This window comes from Mauremys reevesii, linkage group 9 (assembly GCF_016161935.1).
Source record: "Mauremys reevesii isolate NIE-2019 linkage group 9, ASM1616193v1, whole genome shotgun sequence".
In the NCBI taxonomy this organism is placed as follows: Eukaryota; Metazoa; Chordata; order Testudines; family Geoemydidae; genus Mauremys; species Mauremys reevesii.
This window is the reverse complement of record NC_052631.1, coordinates 17,284,766-17,311,959: the sequence shown is the minus strand read 5'-3', so window position 1 is coordinate 17,311,959 and position 27,194 is coordinate 17,284,766. Positions and strand designations below refer to the sequence as shown.

The window sequence follows — 27,194 nt, the reverse complement described above, 5'->3', positions numbered from 1 at the left end:
CTGAGTGTTTGACATGTCCAGCGGCAGCATAGCCCTGTGGATAGGGCCCTGGACAGGAACTCAGGAGACATGAGGTCTATTTCCAGCTCTGCCACTGATCTGTTGTGAGACCTTGGGCAACTCACATCACCTTTCTGTACCTGTTTCCACTCCCATCCTTGTCTGTTTAGATTATAAGCTTTGTGGGGGAAAGACTCTCTTACCACATTAATACAATGCCTAACACAATGTGGTGCTGATGAAATACAAATAATAATCTGTTAATCCAAGTATGTGCTAACATTTTTTGGTCACTGTGAGTACTCAAAGTTGAGCTACCCTATGGTAATTAACAGAAGAATGTCACTAGAGCAGAATGTTGCCACAGGTAATTGTTTCTTAATGTTAGGTAAATGTCAAGCTGTAGTCAAGTCATTTATCAAAAATAAACATGAAGGAGAAAGAGACATTTTATTTTTAGGTGACACGGTGTGGTGATTTTTCTAGTGTAGTGTCTTAATTTCTGGTACAACAAGAGACATGAGTTTGCATCATCGGGATCTGATGTAACATGTTTCGTGAGGAAGCTGAGGGTGGCCATTCCACCTGGCAACATCTGAATTATTGGAGGTAAAAGGATTTCAGAATCTGAAGTCCTCTTTCCAGCCTCAAGAAGAATTCTGTGGAGCTCAGAAGTTTCTCCTTCATCAACAGAAGTTGATCCAATGAAAGATATTGCCTTACCCATTTTGTGTGTCTCATATCCTGGGCCCAACAAAACTACAAAATCACTGCAAACTTCTTAGACTACATCACTTGGAACACTGACGCCACCCCATGAGCTACCCACCTTCTGTGCTTCCTGGCTCATCTGGTAAAGAAATCTCTCTGGCTTCCTCCACTGAAGGCAGGTTCCAACTACAATCCTTTAGAAAAGTAGGTGATGGCACCTGCTTTGGAACTGAAATAATAAAAGGAGTGTGCTAGATTATTGTGTATTAATTGATTAAAAATAATTATTTGGGGGAAAAAATAAACACCTCCTTTCTGTAATGTTCATAAGGAGAAGATACAGCTGTCTCAAATAACAGATTCATTATGATGGAAAGGCTTATTATTTTTTAACAGTGATGAAGGCCACCACAGTTCTACAGAAACTACTCTTACATTCAGTAGGCTTTTAGAGCGATACACTTTCTAGAATCTTGAACCATTCTATATAATTCTCTGTTAAATTTTATTGGATTGCCCAAAATACTTCCAGAAAGGTGATAATTTTCTATTAAATACTATAGGTCTTTTGCAGAAGAACTTTTTAAAAGAAAAAAGTGTATTTGGGGTGAAAAAGAACAAGATACTGTTTCCCTGGCTAGAACACTGACTATATTAATAAACTAAGAAAATACTAGGGCTGGCTGAGCATGTTTAAAAAATTCAATTTGCAAATATGTGCATGTTTAAAAGGAGTGAGGTTTTTTTTTCACCATGGTTCGTGGGATCCTATTCATTTTTTGCATAGTCATGTAACTGCTGGGTATTTGAGAATATTTGCTGCTCCCGAAATTTCACACGTAATTATTCCTCTGTAAAGGCACTATTCTCCAGTGTGGATTACTGAAATATTTTTAGGAGGGAGATGAGAATTATACTGTATGAATTAGGCATATACAATGTGAGTTATAAACAGGAAGTAGTGGACGCAAATAGATAACCAGCAAATCATTGTATAAAAACAATTGCCCCAAATATTTGGGGATAGGAATGTATTAAAGGAAAGAAGAACTTGATTATAAATTATTTGCCAAGTTGCAAAGAGACTAAAGCCCAGTCTTGTACTGAGAACCTCTCAGACCCTTGTAGCAGCCTGATGCTCTATTGACCTTGCTGATGGAGGGGTCTGGGTTTTGTTGTTATAGTTATCTGTATTATCATAGCTTAATTTTAAGCATTGATGTCAATGGGCCATAAGCACAAGCTTAAAGTTAAGCATGTACATGAGTGTTTCACTGAATAGGGATGCTTACCTGAATTGAGGCCTGAATCAGTTTTCAATCTGTTATCTTTCTTCAGGTTTAAACTTCATTATTTCTCAAAACTTTGCCAGGATGTGGTTAAAAAAGCAAATCTCCGTATCCAAATTGTGGAGGGGGAAAAAACTATCAGGTAAAAGATCCCTGTCTGTCCACTAAAAGGAAAGGTAGCATTGAACAAGTATAAAACTGACTAGAACTAGAGAAGTTCATAGAGGATAGCTCCATCAATGGTTATTAGCCATATGCAAGGGTAGTGTCCCTAGCCTCTGGGAATGGCTGACAGGATGGATCACTTGATGGTTACCTGTCTGTTCATTCCCTCTGAAGCATCTGGCATTGGCCACTGTCAGAAGACAGGATACTGGGCTAGATGGACCTTTGGTCTGATCCAGTATGGCTGTTCTTATGATATCCTTTTAACTTATTACATTAAATATAGTCATCCAGTTTTTGCTTTTATATATTGATGCTGCTTGACTCTAAATATACAAATAAGGAAGCATTTTATCTACCAGAGAACTAAATGAAACAGCACTATTCTCTTTTCAGGTAACTTAATGGCCATGAATCTGCTGTTCTTCATTTACAAAAATAAAAATAAAAAATATGCTCTGATTAGCAAAACAACTAATATATATTTTAAAAGTTTAAGATCTGGGATTTTTGTAAAAGGAAAAGGGGTGGTGTTGGGCATGTGTGTATTGCATAAACCTGATTAAAAATATTAGCATTTAAATGGTCCAAACTAGCCATTGAAGTTTTCTCTCTATAAGATGTGTGCATCTCCCTTTCTGCTATTGTTATAGCCTATCTGGCTGTAGCACATATGGCAGGCTCTTGATCAGAGTGTTGAATAGCTATCTTCACAACCAGAAGGTAATTGGAAAGCTTTTTTGAAATGACAGATAAGATGATGCAATGTGCATCAAACTAATTACCCCTTTCAGTTTTCAAAGCAAGCTGGCATGAGTTAAAACTACAGCCTTAATGTGGCAAAGCACTTAAATATGTGCTTAAGTCCACCTCCATACAGCAGAGCATATGAAGTTTTTATTTTAATCATTATATGATCTTTCCCAAATTTGGGGGAAAGCTCAGAAAGGCAGGGTGTTGCTTTGGACCCATCTTTGGAGAAGGGTGATGGACATCTGTTTTAAGGCTTTGGACTGGGATTCAGGAGATCTGGGTTAAATTCCTGTCTCTGCAGACTTTGTGTGACTTTGGACAAGTCACTTAATCTCTTTGTGCATCAGTTCCCCAGCTGTAAAATGAAGATCATACTGCCTTCCTCCCATTCTTTGTCTGTCCTGGCTGTTTAGCTTATACATTCTTCACGGTGGAGGAGTGTCTCTTACTAAATGTTTGTACAATGCTTTGCAAAATGGGGCCCTGCTGTTTGGAGTTTCTAGGTGCTCTTGTAATAATATAAAATAGCCTACACACACGTCCGTTGAGAAGGAAGCCTTAAATGTTCCAACAAGCAAAGGCAGTCATGTTCAACCTATTAGATTTATATAGTATGAAAAAGATTAAATTCCTAAAATTGCTGGGTTAGCCAGCAGGCAGGTAAGAAATCCTTAGTGTCATTAAGGAAGATAAGTGGGAAGCTAGTGACAGATAAAGTTGTTGTTAGTTTGGAACAGAATGAATTCATTGCGTCAGTGTTCTTGAAAGAAATAGTGAAGGTCATGCCTCAAAGACTGGGAGACATTTTCCTAAGGGAGACCAAGAAATCTTAGATGGTCTTATGATTATGCTAAAGTAGGTAGTCAAGCCATAAGCAACAGTCAAAGCTGACAGGGCTCCAGACCCAGATGATTTGTTTTACATAAAGCAAAAATGAATGAAATAAAAATCTCCACTGCAGGCTTTCTTGATATCTTGATAAGAAGGAATAAGAGACACACAGTTAAATTCCATTTTAGGGGGTCTTTATTGGAAGCTAGGGGATGGGACAAGGTCCATACAAATATATAAGCAAAAAAGAATATGGATCCATAAAACAATGCCTGGCTAATATGCATGAGCTCCTTTAGTTCACCAGTAAGGCCTCATTTTTGTGAATGTCATGTGGATGCCACAGCAGTTAACAAGTTAAAGTGTTTTGGTTTCTGACTGAAAAAGCAAAGCAAAAATCTTATCTGTGATGTATGTGGCTAAGGGTGAAGGGAGATCCCTAAATAATGGCTACATCAGAGTTGTAGCCAAAACACATGCACGTTTGATTAATTCTTGTTTCCTCATCTGTGAAAAGGGGGTGATAATGCGTAATTGCTTACCACTCTGGGGTATTGAGTTTTAATTGGATAACACTTGTTTAGTGCTTTGAAGATAAAATGCACTATATAAATATTAAGTAATATTATGTTAAGGTCACTGACTTCAAGAGCCCTAATGTCCTGAAATAGTTAAGCAATCAACTAATCAGCATTGCCAGCCCCAAGCATTCAGAAATCATGAGTCAGGCCCTACAAGAATCATGAGATTTAATCCAAAAAAAAAGTGTTTATTTGCCTTCTGGCTTTGGAGCCTTTTTGAGTCCTGTTTCCAAGCTTTTCTCTGCAATCATGAGGATTAGAAACTTAAACTTTGTCAGTTTTTATTTAAAAAATAAATTCTCACATAGAGTTATGTGATTAAGAGCTGGGGATTTAAGAAAAACATGAGACTCGTGATAAAATTGTGAAAGCTGGCAGCGCTGTTCTTTGCTGAAGCATTTTCAGCTGGGCCTGCAGTGCATTGACAGAGAGAGCTGAGTACCAGAGCTTGTTCTATTGAGTTCTCCTTCCCGCCTTTTGTGGCACTCTCTCAACAAAGAATACTCCAGCCAAATACTGTATTAACTGACCCCACTCCTAAAGATTCCCAGGTGGATGTTTACTCTGGCTGGAAAAACTAACCCCTTCTTATTTGCTTTGCTACCAACAAGGGTCTTATTTCACTCAGATGCCCTTTTTTCCCCCACTAACCTTTTAAATTATTTTCCTTTCAAAGTTCACTCTAGAAAGTTGACACATGCTTTGTGACCAAGCAGCCTCCCTAGTATGTTTCCGTTGGTCTGGGTATCGGTGGGCTCAGTCAAAGCAGTTTCAGTAGGAGACGACATATCTTCATCTGATTTGGACATTGATTTCAGTGTAACTGGAGGGCAAAGAGAGAGCTCAGCAATGCTATGGATGGTCTGCCTTTTTTGATCTCTCAACTAAAGAACAAGTTTCTTTGTTGCAGAACTGCAGAAACTCATTAACACCACAGCCACTGCCTGACGTGCCACAATTTTAGCTAAGTAAATGGGACCTTGACAAGGTGGACAAAGACAAAGCCCTGCATGTAACTTCATTTTTAATACACATACTATTGATAAAACCCGTTTGTAAGGAAAGTTGTTGCTAGACTTTATTTTTTTAAGAACAGGGATGGACAATCAAAATAGTTTTTGAACTGCAGGTGACTTTTGAAAGTAAAAGGGCACAAAATAGAATAAATAAATATATCTATCTTAATAACCTGCTACAGAAATCTCTTTGGAACACACACATACTAGCTTTACCCCTTTCCCAATAAATAAGTTGCATGTTAAAATTCTCTAATTTATATTTTTTTTCAACCATGGTACAAAACAATATAATTAGCTTTACTGTGCTGTGCCCTCTCTCCCTCCAACCTCTTGAATGGAGCCTGTTATTTCTTAAATGCAGTTTACTCATCCTCTCTAAAATTTTATCTTGCAGACGTGAAACTCGCAAGACATGTACTTCCTTGGGCTGTTGTCTTTGCTGGTTTTGCAAAGTAAGGCCTTGAGCACAAATTTTCCTAATGAAGCTATTGCAGAGTTTTCAGTGAACATTTATAATCAGCTGCGGGCCACCGGGGAAGATGAGAATATTCTGTTCTCTCCTCTGAGCATTGCAATTGCCCTGGGGATGGTGGAGCTTGGAGCTCATGGATCCACTTTAAAAGAAATTCGACATTCCCTGGGATATGACAGCTTGAAAAATGGTAAGGTCTTCTAATTGTGTTTCTCTGTGTATTTTTGTTGTAAAGGAAGAGATGGAGCCTATTGAACAATCATGGAAAGGTCAAGGTTTTGTTCATGGATTTCTTAAGGAGAAAGTATGAACACCTGTTAGTTGTTGCACTTGAAAAGTAGTAGAATTTCTTGAAACTGTAATTTTATGCAATTTGTGTAATGTCTAATGTAAATATTTTTAGTATAACTATTTTTTGTGATTCCTTGACGGTACTAGGTGATCAAATTTAGAATAGAAGAAATCTTAACAGCTGGTGTACTGGGGTAAATATTTAGCATCATTAGATAAACTCCTGTTTAAAATTGGTAACAGATGGGCAGATAATGCCTATTGTATGAACTAGTGAGTTGAAATACAGAGACAAGAAAATATAAACCTAGAAAAATTTCCTATATTCTATGTTATCCTTTTGTGTGTAAATACCTGTTCTTAATAATATAGGATCAAATTCTACCCTCAGTTACATCTACGTACCTTCAATATCATTGTGTGGACATACTTGAGGGCAAATTTTGTTCGCAGGTATTAGTGGTGGTTGTTTGTAGTGAATCTGCTGGGCATTTCCACTTCACTGCATGTCTCTGAGTAAATGTAACTACCCCATAATGTGACTGTAGCTAGAGACCGTCACGTCCAAGGATCATAATGATTCTGAGAGGTACTGTATGTAGGTGTTTGCTTGGAAACCCGTGAGTGAAATTTCCGGCCTTTATTAAAACCCCTTGGACCTGGGGGCCTCTGAGGAGCAGCATTTTGAGGGCAGCCTAGGAAATAAGGTGGTGCTCTGGAGGTATATGCATGTAATTCCACTGGCCCTGCAATAGCCCTTTTGCATAGTCTCCTACACAGATGATGCCTGCAGATTATATTTGCTGCCTAGTTCTACAATTTTGCCTCAAAGGCTAGGTCTACACTGCGGGGGGGTCGACCTAAGATACGCAACTTCAGCTACGCAAATAGCGTAGCTGAAGTCAGCGTATCTTAGGTCTATTTACCTGGCCATGAGGACAGCGGCGAGTTGACTACTTCTGCTCCTCCGTTGACTCCACTTCCGCCTCTTGCTGCGGTGGAGTTCCGGAGTCGATGGCAGAGCGATCGGTGATCGATTTTTATCACATCTACACTAGATGTGATAAATTGATCCCTGATAGATCGATCAGTACACACCAATCTGGCGGGTAGTGTAGATATACCCTAAGGGATTAAAAACAGACAATTACACTCTGATATTTGAAAGTGTAGTCCAGTTAATGCAAACCAGGCCATGCTCGGATCTCAGACACATACTTTGTGTACACAGCTATCAACTCCTATTTCAGCTGTTGCAGTGCACTCTACATGAAGCTATCTCCAAAGACCAGCCAGAAGCTTCAGCTATTGTAGAAAGCAGCAGGTTGCTTGAATCTTTGTTCAGTACACATTAAACTCACTACACTTGTTCTCCATATGCTTTATTGGCTTCTGACTTGACTCCAGGAGCAATTCTGGTTGCTGGGATTTTTAATCTGTGAAACCTGTTACTGTCAGAGTTCCTGGTTATCTAAGAGACTGCTTTTCTCCTTCCCTGGGCAGTGTCCTGACAACTGAAATTAACTGAAGTAATTTTAAAGTCCCTAGACCTAAGTTCCGCTGATGAAGAGTTCTCAGTGGAGGGCTTTAGCATTGAACTCATTGCTTTTTTTTTTGCCTTTTTCTTTTTTATTATTATTTTTGACGTCTGATTTGTTTACATTTTCTGTGTCTGTCTTTTAAAAAAAAAAGTAAACAACTCTAGAATGTTAATGGATTTTCTGTACTTGAGGCTAAAATATCATTATGAACTGGTAGTGGGGAGCCTTAAGGAAAACAAACTACTTGTAATGTTTTTCTTTTTCTTTTATTTTCTTTTCAGGTGAAGAATTTTCATTCTTGAAGGACCTTTCTGATATGGCAAGTACTGAGGAAAGCCAGTACGTGATGACAATTGCCAACTCCCTCTATGTTCAGAATGGATTTCACATCAGTGACAAATTTTTGCAATTAGTGAAAAAATACTTTAAAGCTGAAGTAGAAAATGTAGACTTTAGTCAAAGTGCAGCTGTAGCTAGCCACATCAATAAGTGGGTTGAGAATCATACAAATAGTAAGTCCATGTAGTTCTTTTATTTCTCTCTGACTGTAAATGTTTGGTTGTGTCGTGCTGAAGTAGGTCAGTACTAGTTGACCTTTGTCTTGTCTGTTACCTTAATCTTAAGTGAGAGAGAAGATATCTTCTCTCTCAGACAATTCTAGCATCAGTTCTTACTACAGTTATTTTTTCCTGTACTATGATAGTCCTTTCAAAAATCAGCTTTTGCCATCACTAACCACACCGTGGTATCTGAGAGAGACTCATTTCCTCTTCTACATATAAGAAAATAACTGCGGTATCTACTGGTAAAATAATGACACTTTACTAGCAATCACTCTGTGATTTGAGTCTCTATTTTCTATTTAATATAAATGTATTTTATTAATGAAAATTAAATTTTTTTCATGCTTTCTTTCTAAAACTGTTGGTTACTAAATATAAAATATGTTTAAAGGCGTTACTGGCCTGAGCTTAGTAATGACTTAAAATGAGAATTGTGAGTGCTCATTACCTCTCAGGATCAGGCCCAAATATATTAAGGAATATAAAGTCAGTTTTGGTAGACATGTGCAGATCCACTGACAAAATCTGGACACATGCAACCCCTGTTGACTTCAGTGGAAGCCATATCAGTGTTGCCAAAGACAGAATTTGACCACTGATAACACTATCACTACTAAGGTGAACAGAGATCTCTAGTAGGAGAAAACAGTAAATACATTTGCTTTTTTAGTTTTGCATTTGCTCAGATTTGCTGTTGAATTCTGATCATTGCCTGTGTGGTGCTCCCGTTGATTGCTTGGTTCCATACATACTTGGAGAGCAAATAGAAGCAGAGCGTGTTCCAACTTGTGGATCAGAGAAAATAATTATGCTCTAATTCCTTTTCCACTACGTCTCTTAAATTAGTTTGTGGTGATAATATTTTAACAAAAGAGGCCAGATTCTGTCCTTAGTTGCAACACTGTAAGTCTAAAGGTAAGGTCAGAATCTTTCTAGGAATTTCTACCACACACACATCCCCATGATATCTGAGAATCTAGCTGTAGAGCTGTTATGGGAAGAAATGCTTTATTTAATATGTAAATTTGTGGCATAAATGGAAAAAGTACTGGCTCTTGCTCCAGTTTGAATTCATCCTGTTTTGCCAAAGTATCTGGGAGTGTGTTGCACCTCAGAGTTAAAATCCTGCCTTGCTTTTTGGAAACACAGAAATGGAGGGGACAAAGTAGCACTAGCCATGCAATAGGTCACATCATGCTGGCATAGGTGAATGTACAGTTGTGTGAACCTTTGTGTTTTTAGAAGGCACAGTATAAGCACCTGTCTAATGCCTGCTGCATAAGCATCCTTGGTGCTGACCAAGCTGGCAATCCACAGTCCACTGGGGCCATGATGCACTTACAGGCAGTCGTAGTCCCTCAGCTTAATGTCCCTGTAGCACCAGAGCTCATTCTTGCCTGGTTGCTATCAAGGGAAGAGGAGACCCTCTCCCTCACAACAGTGCCACAGAGGGGTAGTCGGGATTTCATCCATGGCTTGTTAAACACACTTCTCTCAAAGCTTTGAGTAATGAGTGCTCAACAAGGTTCAAAATAAATGAGACATACCTGTCTTAAGAAAATATTCCACACCATATAGAAACCTAATATACAGTAATGTGTGTTACCAAGAACTGTTTAGAAAATGTCACTGAAAATGAAATTTCGAACAAGGAAAGGAAAGACTTCAGATTCTCTCCCCCCCCCCCCCACCATTCAAACAAGCTTTTAGAGTGTGTGTGTGTGTGTGTGTGTGTGTGTGTGTGTGTGTGTGTTTTCTCTTGACTGTGGTAATCTTTCTGCCTCAAGGGACATTGCTCTGAATAAACTGAAGTATAAACAAAAACAGTTACTCCCAGGACAGCATGAACCAGATTCTGCCCTCAGATGCACAAATGTGATACCAATTGGCTGCTCTGTGGAGTTCTGCAAATGCATCTAGAGGCAGAATTTGACTCTAAACACACTCACGAACAAATCATAAATTGAGAAGTAATAACCAGATAGTGCCTTTTTTTTTAACCCATTATATAGCATGTTGGTCATAAATGGGAGTAAGGAATCCATCTGGGATGAATTATTAAATTCAGTGACTAGATTTGTCACTATTCTTACAGAGTTATAAACTCAGAATTATTTTACTGAAAACAAGTTGTATCCAATCAGTAACAGACAATGCACTCTGATTGGAATAATTTATTTAGGAGTGTAAGCATAGCAGCTGCTATGCTCGGCTAACAAGCCTCTCATGACTACAGTAGATGTAAGATGTGGGGCTTTGCCTGTGTGAAAACCAAGTACCTGACTCACTCTCAGGGCCGTAAGCAAGGCCGGGCAACTGCCCAGGATGCAAAGTGGTGGGGGCAAAAAAATGATGGGGGCAGGGGTGAAAGTAACTACAGACACTTACCGGTATGGGGCTGGGGCTGGCCCCCAGAAGGGGCAGAGCCTCAGGCGGAATGGGCAAGGCTGGGGGGGTCAGCATCCCCCAGCCAGCCCTTCCATGCCACCTGGCCTGTGCTGCTTGGGGCTCCAGTGGTGATTTAAAGGGCCAGCCCCAGGGCAGCTGCTCTCTTTGCCCCCTACCTGCCCATGGGAGCACTTTAACATTGCTGCCGCTCCCTCCCCCCCCGGTCAGTGGCCTTGCTGGTAGGGCTGCCAAGGTGTGGGGGGGGGCAGCAATGTTAAAGCACTGCTGCAGCAAAGGACCCTTCTTAAAGCACTGCCGTGGCAGCACTTTAACATCCCTGCCCCTTTTGCCTCCCCTGTCAGCAGCCCTGCCAGCACAGACCCTGCCTACACGGTACCAGCCCGTATCGGCTCACTTTCACCCCTGGATGGGGGTGAAAGAAACAGTAGGGGGTGCAAATATGCTTGCTCACTCCAGACACTAAAATGCCTTGTGATGGTGCTGCCTGCTCTTGATGTCATTGCTATTAAAGGCCCCACTCCATGGGACTCTTTATGTTCTTAAAGTTAAGCACATCTTCAGGTGTTTCTTTAGATTACAGCCCAAGTCCATAAAAGTTGATCCCCTGGGAGGGAAATAGTGAACTGTACTGTAACACCAGGAGAAACTTTCTTTATTTGACCTACGTTTCCTCAAGGTTTCAGTGTGGGTTATATTTTAAAAGTGATGCTTAGAAACAAGTGACTGATAGCCACTTGAAGGATTTACATACCAACACTGTGATTTATGTTTTGAAAATGCTGGAAATTTAATTTGGGATTTACTGAGGAAATCTGAAATGGAAATTTTATGTTAGTGCTATTTTTTATTTTCTTGCCTTTTGCGAGCTGGATGAGTTTTGATTGAATATTCAATTTTACGTGCGGTTTGAAGCACTCCTTCTTTTCCTTTCTATCTGACAGACATGATCAAAGATTTTGCCTCATCAAGGGATTTCAGTGCTCTAACTCATTTGGCCCTCGTCAATGCAGTCTACTTCAAGGGAAACTGGAAGTCGCAATTCAGACCTGAAAACACAAGGACTTTCTCTTTCACTAAAGATGATGAAAGTGAAGTGCAGATTCCAATGATGTACCAACAGGGAGAATTTTATTATGGTAAGCTGGGACCTGGACAGCTGACTTAATTAGTGCAGATAACTCTAACTCATTGTAGCAATAATATGACACTACTTATTCAGTCGTGCACAATTCTGCACACGTTTGTATATGGTTGCCCAACTATATGCAGTTACCTGATTGGCATTCCCTTGTTGGGTATTTCTTCACACACATGGTCAGTTAAATGTTGCCTTGACAGAATTCATCTTTTATTTTGTTTTATAACTTCAACGGGTAATATTGAAGCTTATTTTTAAGCATTTTTTTTCTTTTTTATCAATTTAAATTTTCAGTTGCGGGAAATTATGATGGGGTAAATAATAATTAATGACGGTAGACATTGAGCGTCAATAAGTTTAAGCTTTATAATGGTTAAAACACAAATTGTCAACGTCACTTGTCAAATATACAAAGTAAAGATCCTTAAATTATGAAATGTTTGATTTTGAAGTTTGATTTCATCATGTTCTGATGTGTAAGGTGTCATCTCTATCCTATTCAAAAGCAGCTCTGAAAGTTACTAGGCTTTAGGGAAACTGAATTTTTTGGTCTACGTTATATTTTAGAAATCTAAAGCAATAAATAAGAAGTGCCTGTCTTGTGCTCTGTATACCTATTTCATAAATTATAAATTTCATATGCTTATAAACATATCTACCTCAGACTGTGAGAGAAAAGGGGTGCCCAGAAGGGTAACAAATCTGGGTTCTGGCAGACCAAGCAGGGAGCAAGTTAAGTAAGTTATTTTTTTCCACATGAGGATGTAACTACACTTGGAGAGAGAAAATGCTAGACAAGTAAATGTAAGCAGTGTATAGCTGAATTGTTTTGATGATGACACTAAAGTAATAGAGGAGGATTGGTCAAGTGATAAGTGGTATCAAAAGCTGAGATCCACGTTCAATCTAACTGGCATGGTTTTTTTCTGAATTGTATTCTAATATACTTGAGGGATCTACTTTTTTAAATACTATATATTATCTTAGAAACACTTTACAAACTTTAATTGACCATCACAAGGAATCAAGTATTGAGAGACTATAGACTAAAATTTTCAAAAGCGCCTTTAAGTTACATCTACGCTACAGATGTCTGCTAGTATAATTATATTAGTTAGGGATCCCACCATTTCACGTCCTGACCCAAATAACTATGCCAGCACAAATTTGTAGCGTAGGCCTGGCTTAAGCCTCATTTTAAAATATAATTTAGGCATTTGGGAGCTTAAGTTTCATTGAGAGTCAGTGAGCCAATTTACTTAGGCTCTTTGGAAAGCTTAAAATGAGGCTAGTAATTTAAGGTTTGTTGTTTTGCTGCCTTCTGAATACAGTGTACGTATTTGTTATGTTTAATTTAATTTACATCTGATAGATTACTAGTGTTGCATAGCGTGCATCTTCCCCCAGTTCGTTTAGTAACGACAAAGTTTAACGGAAATGCTTATTATGGAATTATATTCCTTTTTTGTAGGGGAGTTCAGCGATGGCTCCAATGAAGCAGGAGGTATCTATCAAGTTCTGGAAATACCATACGAAGGCGATGAGATAAGTATGATGATAGTTCTTTCCAGACAGGAAGTTCCACTAGTCACACTGGAGCCATTGGTCAAAGCCCAGTTGATTGAGGAATGGGCTAACTCTGTGAAAAAACAAAAAGTGGAGGTATATCTACCAAGGTGAGGATATATTTCCAAGTACACATTTGTATGTGCTTTGCCTGCTGTGTCGTCATATGACTGTACAGGGTAGTAGAGAAGGATGGGTGCAGTAGCAAATGCTGTTAATCATCACAACAGTGTTCTCTGTTTTCAGGATGGCTTGAGATTTGTCATGTGCTTTGCAGGGGGGTGGGTTTTAGAACACAGATGTAAAATTTCTAGGCAGTGAGAGAACAGGGTGGGAATCCTTGGAGATTTCCCATTAAAATTACCTCCAAGAGGCCATTTTATTTTGATGTAAGTTGATCCAAATTGAAAACTTTCTTACTGTCAGCACTGATTTTAAGGATTGATTTACACTGGTTACTTGGAGCAATGATAGATCCGTTCCATCAGATACAAACCTCTCATCGGGCTTTTCTGTAGCCATCTGTTGCAGTGGTGACCCTGGCCAGTTACCTTTTGGATAAGGAAGTATTTGCAGTTACATAACCTTAGTGTTTGTAGTATGCAAGGTTATTCTGTAATAAGCGCAGGAACATACAGGAATCCCTCCACATTTGTTTTCCCTTTGGGCCTGATGCAAAGTCCGCTGAAAATCAATGGCAAGACTTCTATTGACTTCAGAGGACTTTATATCAAGCTATTGCATCTGTTATCCTTAGGTGACATTGACAGTTTTTCAGTGTATAGCAAGAACTTCCCTCAGCGATGTATGCAGTTTTTGAAAAGATGCTCTTTAATCATCTTAATTTCTCAATTTAGACTAGCTGAACTTTCATTATATCTATATATCTAAGAATATAATTGTGCTTCTCATTTATTGTTTTGTGTAAGGCTTCTGTAGGCCACTCTACAAACTGAACAACTGGAGGGGAAAAAAAAAAGTGGCAAAGGAATGGTTTGAAAACAGGGAACAGATGGTGGCAGAGGACATCTGAAGTGTATTATGGTCCAGTGGTTTTAAGGAACTGTTATCTTTGCCACCATTCTGTTGTTGCTGAACAAAGACATAAAATGGTAGTTACTGCTCTTTATTGCAGTAACATTTAATTGAAATGGTGTACGTATGACCCGAGGGATAATTTATAACAGTTTTATTTGTTTAAAATAAAACTTTCTTAGCCAAACCCTTGTTACCCATGTGAAGGTCCTTTTCACGAAGATACCTGCAGCCATGGGAGCATGCTATGGATTGTGGAGCAAATCCAGAATTATAGGGCTAGATGAAGGCAAGCCAGGGCCCTGGGCACATCACACCACCCCATTCTGGTCCTGTCTCAAGCCATGCCCCATCCCACCACCACTTGGAGTGGCAGAGGCTGGGAAATCCCTCCCAGAAAGGCAAGAGAATTATCTTGGGGTCTCCATCTCCCCCAGACAGGAGGGTAACTCCTCCCTTCACCCCGAGAGCAGCACAGGTAACCACTTCTTCCACCACCACCCTCGTCCCCTGCACTCTGAAGAAGCACTGGGGAGTGGGAGGGGGCTTGCACAGCAGCCAGGGTGTATCTACTTGGGCTGGACCCATTACACTGTTCTTCAGTTCGGGTGGTGTTGGCAGGGCCCTCCAGAGCAATGCCCCCATTGAGATGCATGGGGCAGTTCATCCCTCTCAGAACTACTGTTCCAGGCTGTCTGCAGACTCAGGCAGGTGTCATTACATCTGTTACAGTTCTATCACATTTTTTTCAAGTTTTTTTCTTTGCAACCATAAGTGCTAGAAACTTAAAAAAAAAAAAAAAAAAAAAAAAAAAAGCATAGACTATCAATGTTCCTCTAATTTTTTTCCATCAATGTGTGGAATAAATTTTGTTATGTGCACTGAGTGTCACAAGTAGAAACAAAAAAATTAGATATAATTATATATTTTTAAAAAGTTAAATAAGGATAATTACTCCAGCCAGGCCAGGTTAGGCATTTTAGAATTCACTACTCAAAGAATTAAATTTTAAGTGTAAGAGAAATAAAAATTATGAAATGCATAGACCAGTCAAAACACTAAAATAACACACTTTGAAAGAATAAAATGACAGCGAATATTGTGCATTGCAGGAAGTACCAAGAAGTAACAATAATAATACAAGTATGTGTTGGGAGGTGAGTGTGACACAGAGACTGTGTGTGTGTGTGTGTGTGTGCGCGCGCGCGCTGGCTGCTGGGGAAGTGTCTGAGAGAAACCCTGTGCTGTCTCTTTAAGGCACTCACTGAAAGCTCTCCTGCTCTGATCTGAGCCCTGTTGTCTCCCCTCCCCTGCTCTGCAGAGAATGGGGTGCACGGGCAGGGGGAGAATGACGGGGCAATCTCAGAAATAATGCACTGTCTCTTTAAGAAAGTCCGGCGCACCCAGCAGGAGGGTCCCAGGGGCAGCTGCAGGATAGAGCAATATTGGGGGGGGGGGGGGAGGGGCACCTGAACACATGGCTGCCGGCTGTCTGCAGCACTTAAATCTCTCCGTCTCGGCTGCTCAAGCGTGCAGCTTACAGGGAACACATGACTCTCTAATGTCACATGATTCCAGGAGTCAGGATCCTAGGCATGCGCCTATAGTGCATAGACTTTAATCCAGTCCTGCTGGGTTATGTGCATTTCCCCACTCCTATTGTTCCTCCTCCTCTAACCAACTGCTCCTCTTCTGCTAGTCTTCATGCTCCTTGATATGGAGCAGCCTGTCCCAACCAGCTGGGAAATACAGATCTTCTCCTCCCAATGTAACCTCAGTTTGCACCTTCCATCCAGCACCTTAAAGCATTTTGTACATGTTAATGAATTAACGATAATCAAACTGGATAAAATTGGGTGCCATTAATCTCCTTCTGTATTTTTCAGATTATTAAAAAAACTAATGTGGCCTTGAAATTCAACATAGAGATACAGTAATTTCCTTACTAAATTGCAGAGATTAACTGTGCACTCCCAGCATGCTAGATTTCCATTAGGATTCAGAGGTGATCTGCAGGATTTTATCAGTGCACTAAATAAACACTTCATAAATATTTTATCCTCTGACTGAAAAGGCACATTATGAAATATGGCCTGCAGACTCTGTCCACTGAGAAATCGAAAGCAGCAGTGGAATAAAATTAAATTTTTATGCCCCCGAAAGACGGTATCCAATTATAAAGTGAACATTTTTTAAACTTATACATTTGTAATCGGGCCTGAATGACTAGCCACAGCAGAGTTAATCACAACTTTTCCAATTTCTATCTGTGTGCAAATGAAACTCTGTATTACTTCTCTTAATAGCAAAGGGGAGAATTGTACAGGATTGTTTAAATTATACTTTCTCATTTTTCATTTTCAAATCATTGTTTCCAGCTTAACCAGGGCTAAAGTGATCAACATTTTAATCCACTTCTGCGTAGAAGTGAAACAGACCATGAAACTAATTTACAAAAATGTCTCCCAAACATAATTTATTGGAAGAGAACCAAAGGGAGAACTACTGGCTAATAACAAGAGCGCAGTCTGAGCAGCTCTTCTTATGGAGTGTCTAACTATGCCCGGACTTTAAAATTACTGTCCTTCATTTATTTTTATTTACTTGCCATCCTTTTTAAAATATGTCTTAAACTGGTCAAAGAGTTTCACATGCCACAGTTGGTATGTCTTAAAAACAGGAGTGGGGGGGAGAGCTTTTCCCACCTGCTCATTCTCTCCTTGTCCCTTCTGCTATTTCTGGCATTTGTTAGCTCTGGTTCTTCTTGTGACATGATCATAGAGATGTACAGAACTCGAGGTAGAGCAGTTCTTACCGCTGTGAATGATGGCTGTGGTAGAGTATGCTTATGGCCTGGTCCTGATGGACAAAGATGAGGAGGAAGGAGACTGTTTCAGTCATGTTCGCTTAGATGAGTTAGCTTTGACACCGTTGAAAAGCCCTGTTAAGATGCAGGCTAATATGTCTGAAGCCATGTTAACTGACCATATAGAAGCCTAGGCTCCCTAGGAGACTAAAACACTGCTTCAGATGCTGAGGCTTATATTGGCCATCTAGGCAGGTGTGAATTTTACCTGTGATCTGAACTAATGCACCTGTTCCTCTTTTTTTTGCATTTGCTTTACTTTTATGCAGAGCAAAAAGCAATGTGCTATGAACTAGTTTGAGAACCTAGATTTTCAACTTCCTCTCACAAACTAAGTAACTTTGAAACGATAACCTCTGGCTGAATTACATTTTTGCTCCAATTCCTTTTGCTGTATGAGCAAAAAGTAGACCCATTCCTGTTTGATTCTAAGTACTCTCAACTCCCATTTGGTTCAGTAGGAATTCAGCACCTCACAGGAGGCACTCAGCATCTTGTGGGACTGGGCCCTCTCTCCTTTCTCTTCTGTCCTTTCTGAACCATAGAAGGTTTTGGATGAATCGTATTAATTAATTCTCTACATAAACTCTAAACTAAGGACTCTGTTCTGCAAAGGACATAAATGACTCCTCTAAATCTCACTGCTATATAACTTTAATCCTTGATGCAGGGCTCATCTTCCATAACTCTTTGAAAACTGGCATTTATTGGAAAGCTGGATCATATCAGAGAAGTTTAGATATTGTGTTTTGCTATTGCTAGATGATACGGTGCCTGCTCTAAAGAGAAACATGGTCATCTACTTTAGTGATCTCTGGATCAGGCCCACAGTTCTAGGTAGGAAGTGAAGAGACAGACCAGGTAAACCTATTAAAAATATGACTGCCACACTAAGGCCTTGGCTACACTTGCGAGTTATAGTGCAATGAAGCAGGCCCGGGTGCCCTAGCTCACTCCCCGTCCACACTGGCAAGGCACGTAGAGTGCTTTGACTCCGCAGTGCTGCTGGTACTCCACCTCGGCAAGTGGAATAATGTTTGCTGCGCACCCGCTGGAATGCCATGGCGCTAGTGTGAACAAGGTGTTGCGTTACTGTGCTGTGATCAGCCTCCAGAAACGTCCCATAATCCCCTTAAGTCAAGTGGCCATTCTTGTCATTGTTGTGAAATTTGGAATGCGGAAATGCCCTTTCAAAGCTCGGTTTCGGAAAAGCCGGCTGCTTATCAGCTCAGAGAAAAGCAAACATTTACTGTTTGCTTTGAGTGAGAGAGAGAGAGGTGGGGAGGGAGAGGGGGGGTCTGAATTTACAAGACAGCATGCTGACACACTCTCAGCACCCCAAAAACCCACACTCTCTCCCCCCACATGCGCACACACACTCCCTGTCACACTCCACCCCACCCTCCCCATTTGAAAAGCACGTTGCAGTCACTTGCATGCGGGATAGCTGCCCATAATGCACCACTCCCAATGCCGCTGCAAGTGCCACAAATGTGGCCACACAAATGTGGCCACACCAATGCGCTTGAAGCTGTCAGTGTGGACAGACTGCAGCACTTTCCCTACAGCACTCTACGAAGGCGGGTTTAACTCTCAGCGCCCTACATCTGCAAGTGTAGTCATGCCCTAATGCTCATCCCGACTCTTTCTCATACTTGACTATCTCCTCAGCCTTGTTGTGCTGCTTCTTTGCCTCTTGCCAACATCTGCTCTCTTTATAAAAGTCTCCAAAGAGATATTAACATGGGAATACATATATATCAAAGCTACTATAATCCCCAGTGTGAAGCAGACGTAGATGTTCCCCTTTGGATGAATGTACTATACAGTCAGACCAGTCGTCTCGCCTCTTAACCTATGATGTTATGGCAATAAACATTATTGGGTTCTTTGAAAGTGGATCAGGTTCACAAGTTAATGCTTTCTCAGGGAATAGATCATTGACATTTTTCATCCTCATGGAAGCATGAGGTCATGTAACAGTTTTTCCAATGTATTGTATACAAACAAGCTTTTATTCAAGCTCAGATATTCCTGTCTCTCTTCTATCTCTTGTCTGTTTTTTTGGGGTTTTTTTGTATTTGGGTTTGTTTGTTTTTGGTCATTGCAGAAGAGTCCCGTTTTTCACTTGCTGTTTGCATTACTCTCCCTATGGTGTCTCAGGATGTTGATAGAATAGATTTAGGTTTAAGATGTAGGTTTTCTTTTTGTCAGATTCCACTTAAGTTTCAAGTGCTGTCAAATAACTGCAGTTCTTCAGTGACTATGACTTCTGTCTGATGGGTATGAAAATTTGATTTGCCCTGTTTATAGAATTTGAAGCTCCAAAGTACATCTCCTTTTGTCCAGTTGCCAGTATAAGACTGGAAGATAGATACTTTCAGATCTCCTGGAAATATGCAGTTCTTCTGCTCTGCATGATGCACCCACATACTGCCTGCACATTATGGAGGAAATTACTTCTTTATGGTTGAATATCATGTAATGCAGCATTCCCAAAGTGTGGGGTGCCCCAAAGGACTAGCCTGGGGGCTGGGGCTGAACAGACTGCTCAGTTGTTCTCTGGACTGTCAACTTTAGTTATAATAATAATAATAATAATAATACAGTCATCATTGTCGTCAGAATTGATTTAAATTGCTAGCTGTTACAGCTGCAAAGAAATCCTTGAAAATGTGACCTGAGTGTAACTGATACTATGATGTCTCCCTGAGTTTGCCAAGACCCTGAGGTGTGAACAGACCCATTACTTTCAAGGGGAGCTCATTCAGATGCCAATTGTGATATTTTAATTGTAAATTCACCGCATAAAAAAGCAAAGAAGGTATCCTATTAGAAAGATCTACAGAATCTAAATTGAGTCAGCTGATTCTGAATAAGTTTTCAACAACACATGGCAAAGTTGAACAGGGTGTGATTAGTGTCACTTTTCTTAAAGGGCCAGCTTGGTTTTCAGAAGTTCAAGAAATACTTGTAACGTTATCTCATATCTAGGAATGTACATTTTTTCTGATGATCAAATCTGATCATCTGATGAGATCCCTCTTGCAGGCCTTCTGGTGAACTTCACTCACCCAACATTTGGCCTGTCCGAGGTCTGAATGAGAATACAGCCTATGTCATATATACTGTCAATATAATATTTGATATAGTTCTTTAGTAATATAACAGATAAACTCTGCTTTTTTTCCACCCTCCTTCCCATCCTCCCAGACCTTGCTTCTGCAGCATATTCAGTTTTGGGGTTTAGAGATTTTTCAAAAATAACTCCCAAATCTCTTCCAAGCTTAGTATGCAAAAGTATTTTTTCATGTATCTGTTTGCGTTCTCTATTTTTTTCTAGTTTATTATTTGTCATTTATCTGCTAAGCCTGTTATTTGCGGTCTAGTAGTCCAGAGACTTAAATCCACTTAAATCCCTTTTATATCTCCTAGAAATCTCTCTACAGTTGGAAGTTTCTCTTTGCAGTTGTTGGGGCGGGGGGGGGGGTTGTTTTTTGTTTGCAACCTCTAGGTTGTTTTTCAAACCAATTATCCTCACTACCATCTTACCTCCTCACTTAATGGTTAACCAACAGTATTGAGGTTCATCAGATGTGTATAGTTATGTTTATTCTCTGTCAGAGCCTGTTGCTGGTGGGAACCATCTAGCTGATTTGACACTGGCAGTATGAGATATTAGTAGGCACCTTTATTGTAATGCTTACTCTTTTTTTTTTTTTAAATTGCCAATTGCTTTATATAATGCATGTATAACCAACTAACCTAATACCAAATAATGTCATCCCCTGTGCATGTAGATTAGGGGACATGCTTGGGCTCTAAATTGTGAAATTTATCTGAATTGTAACATGGCAATAAATATTCCTCAGCACGTTCACCTTTATATAAGGTGCCCATGCAAGTCCATCTGCTCCAGTTAATCCCTGTATTGAAGGCCAAGCACTATTCAGTTCCTCCTAAAAGTTTGCATTGAAGTCAGTGGAGTAACTCTAGATTTACACTGGCATAACTGAGAGCAGAATCTGGCCCACCATTTCAGAGCCGTGAAGTCAGTGAGGGCTTTGAATGAATAAAGACTTGAGGATTTGGCCCATAGTGTAGTGTAAAGTTGTTCGAAGGGCCTTGCGTTGGCTGACTGCATGGGCAGGGGCGGCTCTAGAAAGTAGGCTGCCCCAAGCAGCGCGGAGCGCTGCGCCGCCTTCCCCGGTCCCGCGGCGGGTCCCCTCTTCCCGCGGCTCCGGTGGAGCTCCTGCCGGCATGCCTGCGGCAGGTCCACCGGAGCCCGGGACGAGCGGACCTGCCGCAGTCATGCGTGCGGGAGCTCAACCGGAGCCGCGGGAAGACGGGACCCGCCGCAGTCATGCCTGCGGCAGGTCCGCTCGTCCCGGGCTCCGGTGGACCTGCCGCAGGCATGCCGGCGGGAGCTCCACCGGAGCCAAATGCCGCCCCCCGGGAAACGGCCGCCCCAAGCGCCTGCTTGGCGCGCTGGTGTCTAGAGCCGCCCCTGTGCATGGGGCTTTATTCCACTCTGTGTGAACTCCCAGTTCATTGTCGTGGCCAAAGTGGGTGCTGCAGCCTTTCAAAGAACAAAACTAGTTAAGGACACTTTCCCCTTCCTGAAGCCATGTTGGCTGCCTTTGGTTCATCTGTACACTATGCCTTTACATTTTATTCATTAAGAGTGTGCAGTGTTCTGACAAAAGATGTCAAGCTGACTGCAGTGAAATTTGCTAGAGCACTAGAGGGGACTTTCCCAACTAATGACATTGTATTAGTCACTTGCTGGTCCTCTGGTATCCTGCCAAAGCAATGAACTCTTAAGGGGGAATGCATCTCCTCTTTTCCTTCCAAGCACCATGAACCTCCTGTAGGTTGTTTGGGCATGGTGCTTTAATTCTTTTGCTGTCACCAATAAGCTGTAGCTGCTCCTGTACTCTCCCCCATAAATCATCTTTTCATTTAGACAAATTCTGCCTTAGTAAAGAACATTAGTGTCTGTTTAGCTGAAGTTTTGTTGATTCTCTTTGGCTTGTGTTGTCACTTTTTGCTGCCTACATTTTTGTTGCATGAATGAGTCATGTTTTCCATTTTCTTCTGTTAGATTTTTCTTGACAATGGGAAAATCCAGCTGACCTTTTTCATTTCATTCTTCTTTATCTCTAGATTTTATTTTTTTTATTTTATTTTATTTTTTGTTCAGCTTCCAGTTTTTGCATATGCTCTGACATTCCATTAGATCATCTCCACACTTCATCAATTGCTTTATGCTGGGTCAGGATTCTGTGCAGCCCCTCTCATTTCTCACAATGCTGCTGGATGATTGACATATGTTGTATTATACATGGTTTGTTAATATGAAATAAGACTGACTTGTTAGTTATTTTTATTACAAGAAATGGCACACTGGCACAATAGTTTTTTCCACTGGGTCAAGAGTATATGAGAGAGATTTTAATAAGAACTGCAGTCTGAATGCACAGTACTGGATTTACCATGGTGCCACTAGCACCATGGAACCAGGCCCACAGTCCAAAGGGGCCCCGGCCCGCTCTTCTCCTCTTCCCGCCCCTGCTCTCTCCTGTGGGGGCAGAAGCTTGATGCTGCCGGCTCCTGCTGCAGCAGGGCATGCTCTGCCGGCAGCCAAGGTCCTCCCCTGCCTCTTCCCTGGAGGGTGCTATGTTCCCTCCCCTCCCACTCTCCCTGTCACTGATCAGCTGTTTGCCGGCAGGAGGGAGGGGGAAGAGCGGAACCTCAGCACACTCACGGCTCCGGGGAAGAGGAGGAGAAGAGGCAGGGGCAGGCCTTGGGGAAGGGGCTGGAATCGGGGCATACCCCCTCCAGCCCTCTGCCATGAGCACCCCCACGACCCCAGCCCACCTCCTCAGCCCCCTGCACCTCCTCACACCTCCCCTGCCATGAGCACCCCCACGACCCCAGCCCACCTCCCCAGCCCCCTTCACCCCCTCACACCTCTCCAGCCCCCTGCCCTGACTCCTACATCCCAGACAGACAGACAGACAGACAGACAGACACACACACACACACACACACACACACACACACACACACACCCAGCCCCCTGTCCTGACCCCTGCACTCCCACACATATCCAGGCCCCCCACACACCCCGTGCCCTGACTCCTGCACCCCCCACACACATCCCCACCTGCACGCCTCTCACCAAACAGAAGCTGCCCCAGGTAAGCGCTCCACACCCCAAGCCTGAGCCCACTTCCTCACCCTAGCTCCTGGCCAGACCCTGCACCCCAACATTTTTTTTAATAAAGCGCTCTTATCCAAAGTGCTTTACAGTAGTTAGCTAATGGTACAAACAATATTTGGAAAGATCATTAAGTGGTCTGTCAAGACCTTCTGCAATTTTCAAGTGATCTATGGAAAAATAAGTTAAACTCAAGAACAATCAAAGTACTTCACTTTATTTTCATTTACTTGCTATTACTTATAGAAGGAGGATGAAGAAGAAAAGAATGAAAATAAAACAGGGCCAGAAGGAGATAAGAGAGAATGTTCTTTTTCTTGGCTGGGTCCCAGGGAGGGGCCCCAAAAATGAAGCTGAGCACAGGGCCAGGGGGGCCCCACTAGCTCTAAATCCACCACTGGCTGTCATGTCACATAGGCTGGGGATACTGTGTCGACTGATCCCCAGTCTCCAACCTTCCTGGGCAGTTGAGCAGACATGGCCCTGTCCCCTAGCACTCTCCACTCCCTCCCCCCCCCCTCCCCCCGGGAGTGTGTGGTTAGCAGTGCTGACTGGAAACTAAAAGTCTGGTTATAGGAGTAACCACATTAGCCTCTGCTCTTCCCACTCCCAACACCCACCCCAGAGGCCTGGAAGAGAACCTGGAGCTCAGTGCAGAGAGAGACGAAGAGAATGGGCTAGAACAGAGGTGGGCAAACTACGGCCCACGGGCCACATCCAGCCTGTGGGACCCTCCTGCCTGGCCTCCAAGCTCCTGGCCTGGGAGGCTCGCCCCCAGCCCCTCCCCTGCTGTCCCCCCTACCCCGCAGCCTCAGCTTGCTCGGCCGCCGGCGCAGTGCTCTGGGTGGCGGGGCTGTGAGCTCCTGGGGCAGTGCAGCTGCAGAGCCCGACCTGACCCGGTGCTCTGTGCTGTATGGTGGCGGCAGTGGCGTGGCCCGGCTCCAGCCGGGCAGCGTGGCTGTAGCGCCGCCAGCCACTGGTGCTCCAGGCAGCGCAGTAAGGGGGCATGGAGCAGGGGGGAGTTGGATAGAGGGCAGGGGAGTTAGGGTTGGTGGTCGGGGACGGGGTTGAATGGGGGCAGGGGGCAGTCAGGAAGGAGTGGGGATTGGATGGAGGGGCAGGGGGAAGTCGGAGACAGAGAAGGGGCGGTTGGATGGGGCAAGGGTCCCGGGGGGGGGGGGCGTGTCAGGAATGAGAGGAGGAGTCGGATGGGGTGACAGGGCTCTAGGGGCAGTAAGGGGACAGAGAGCAGGGGTGTGTGGATGGGGCAAGGGTCCCGGGGGAGGGGAGGGGGGCCATAAGGGAACGGGGGGGTTGGATGGGGCAGGAGTCTTGGGGGGGGGGGCAGATAGGAAGTGGGGACTGGCCCACGACCCCCTTCCCTAACCAGCCCTCCTTACAATTTACGAAACCCGATGTGGCCCACAGGCCAAAAAGTTTGCCTGCCCCTGGGCTAGAACCAGGTAGGTACCCCAGCCCTGCCGAGCTTGCAGTTTACCCCGGCCCCTCCCTTGCTCCAGGGAACAACCCTAGCTCCTGCCTCACTGTGCTTTTGCCCCCGGCCCCTTTTACAATCATTCCCCCGGGGGGGCCACAAATATGTTTGGCGCTGGACCCACAAAATGTTAATCCGGCCCTGTGAATGCATCATAGTCTCTAGCCATATGGCTTGCTGAAGAAATTGTGTAATGAAACCCATCTATACTCTGTGCTTTCTCTTTGTGACCCTACAGTTGTTGACCACATAATTGAAATTCTTTATAATTAATGTTCTGGTCATTTTACAGAGAGCCTTTATTACATGAACATTTCCTATTATGCTTTCTCATCTATCAATAGACCTCTGTGACATTTCTAATCTAGCTAAGGGTAGCCCTTTCTCGTTATTACTTTGATAAACTCCTTCACTACAGGACTTCCTAGTCTAGGACCCAATGCTGCACTATTGAAACCAATGAGAGTTTGGCCACTGACTTCATTGGAAGCAGGACCAGAATGAATTGCTATAGCCTTCTTGGTATTCTGTGGTTTTTATTTATTTTTTTTAAATAAAAGCTGAGCATCTTTATTTTCCTAATCTTTCTTTTTGCCAACAGCTGTCTGTAAAGTTTCTGCACTCTTTTGCATCACTCATTGTTCCTATTATCTAGATTAAAGTCAATTAGATTCGGTTTGATATTAGCTAGCTTTTTTTCTCCTATCTGTTTAATCTAACTACCTTACTAAGTTTTTACAGGCAGGGATTTTGTGTATACCTCTTGTATGTAATATTGTTAGCATATTTGGGGAGCTACTGCAATACAAATAGTAGTTAATGGACATTCGTGGCTAGAATATTCTATATAAATAAATATATGTATTTATAATGTATTTATTGGCATTTCTATAGCATGTATCACCAAACTATAGTATCTGAGTACTAAATTTGCTACTTTTTAAATTTAACTTGGTGTTTCAACCTCCATTAACTACAATTTACAAACATGCTAATAAAAATAAATACTACTAATAAATCCTTTGATTTTGCAATTCTCTGTTATGCCCCCACAGGTTCACAGCAGAACAGGAAGTTGATCTGAAAGATGTTTTGAAGGGTCTTGGAATCACAGAAATATTCAGCAGAAATGCTGATCTCACTGCAATGTCGGGTAAGAGGCTCTTGTTTCCAGGCTTTCAACATTGAGAGAGAACCGAAAAGGACTGCAAAATTTGTTTTTGCCAATAATAATACAGTAGGTTTTTGTGACCCTGCAGAATTCTTGCAATATCCGACAGCGTGCATTTATCACAGGATTGTGAACTTTCCAAGAACAGTTTTAAGAGAGATTATTTTACAGGCTTTACCAATCTGTGTGGGTTTTACCTTTGCTTAAGAACCCCCTACTCTTAGTGTTTTATAACTAGCAATGCTTCTGTTGCATGAGTAAAGAGAAAAATGAACATTATGCAAAAGGTGGATCCCTCTGGCATGATGAACAATATTGAGGCCTCTTATAAAACAATACTCATGGCCTCAGTGGTTCAATGGATTTGGTTTTTTATCTCGTAGCCTGAATTCAAACAGCAAGTGACTTGTCATCTCTTACCCGAGGGGGCATTTGTCCACAGCATTAAGCTATCGTGCGGTTAATCATCTTCTGTGTAGAAGAAGCACTGGAAAGGAAAAGTTTTTAAGATTAAGGCACATGAGCACAAATAACTACATCTGCTGCATGTCTGTTCAAGCCAGTTGTCAGCATTTCACTTTCATACCTACCAAAATCCTTTATATTTAAAAATTCATTTTAAATAGAATCAGTTAATGTTAATGTTAGAATCAGTTAATCCTGGAGTGTTAAGTCCAGGAAAGGTGTTGAGCAGACAGTCACAGGAAGTGACAGTGCGCCGTCCTTCTCTGAGGAAATTACTCCCTTATCCGCAATAACAGCAGGCACTTCTGTAGCACAAGCTCCCCCGTATTCAGTCCTGACCTGAAGGATGAGAAACTGGTTCAATCTCCAGGCTCATTTGGTCCTTACTTTCTAGCTGCCAGCTATTGTGCTTTGAGCATTGGCCTGCTAAGCCCAGGGTTGTGAGTTCAGTCCTTGAGGGGGCCATTTAGGGAAGTGGGGTAAAAATCTGTTTGGGGATTGGTCCTGCTTTGAGCAGGGGGGTGGACTAGATGATCTCCTGAGGGCCCTTCCAACCCTGATATTCTATGATTCTATTGCCAATTAGCTCACTATGGTAGGTTAATAGATT

At 42.1% G+C, this 27,194-nt stretch overlaps 1 protein-coding gene across 1 annotated transcript in view; it reads left to right on the top strand.

Annotated features, from left to right (window-relative positions):
• Positions 1 to 27,194, top strand: part of SERPINI1 (serpin family I member 1) — a 73,900-nt gene that overhangs the window by 32,983 nt on the left and 13,723 nt on the right. Inside the window, exons 2-6 of the mRNA XM_039488137.1 lie at positions 5,744 to 6,011; positions 7,935 to 8,165; positions 11,567 to 11,761; positions 13,235 to 13,439; positions 26,004 to 26,101. Coding sequence (XP_039344071.1) covers positions 5,762 to 6,011; positions 7,935 to 8,165; positions 11,567 to 11,761; positions 13,235 to 13,439; positions 26,004 to 26,101 — 979 coding nt within the window. The 5' untranslated portion in view covers positions 5,744 to 5,761. The remainder of the gene's footprint in view (positions 1 to 5,743; positions 6,012 to 7,934; positions 8,166 to 11,566; positions 11,762 to 13,234; positions 13,440 to 26,003; positions 26,102 to 27,194) is intronic.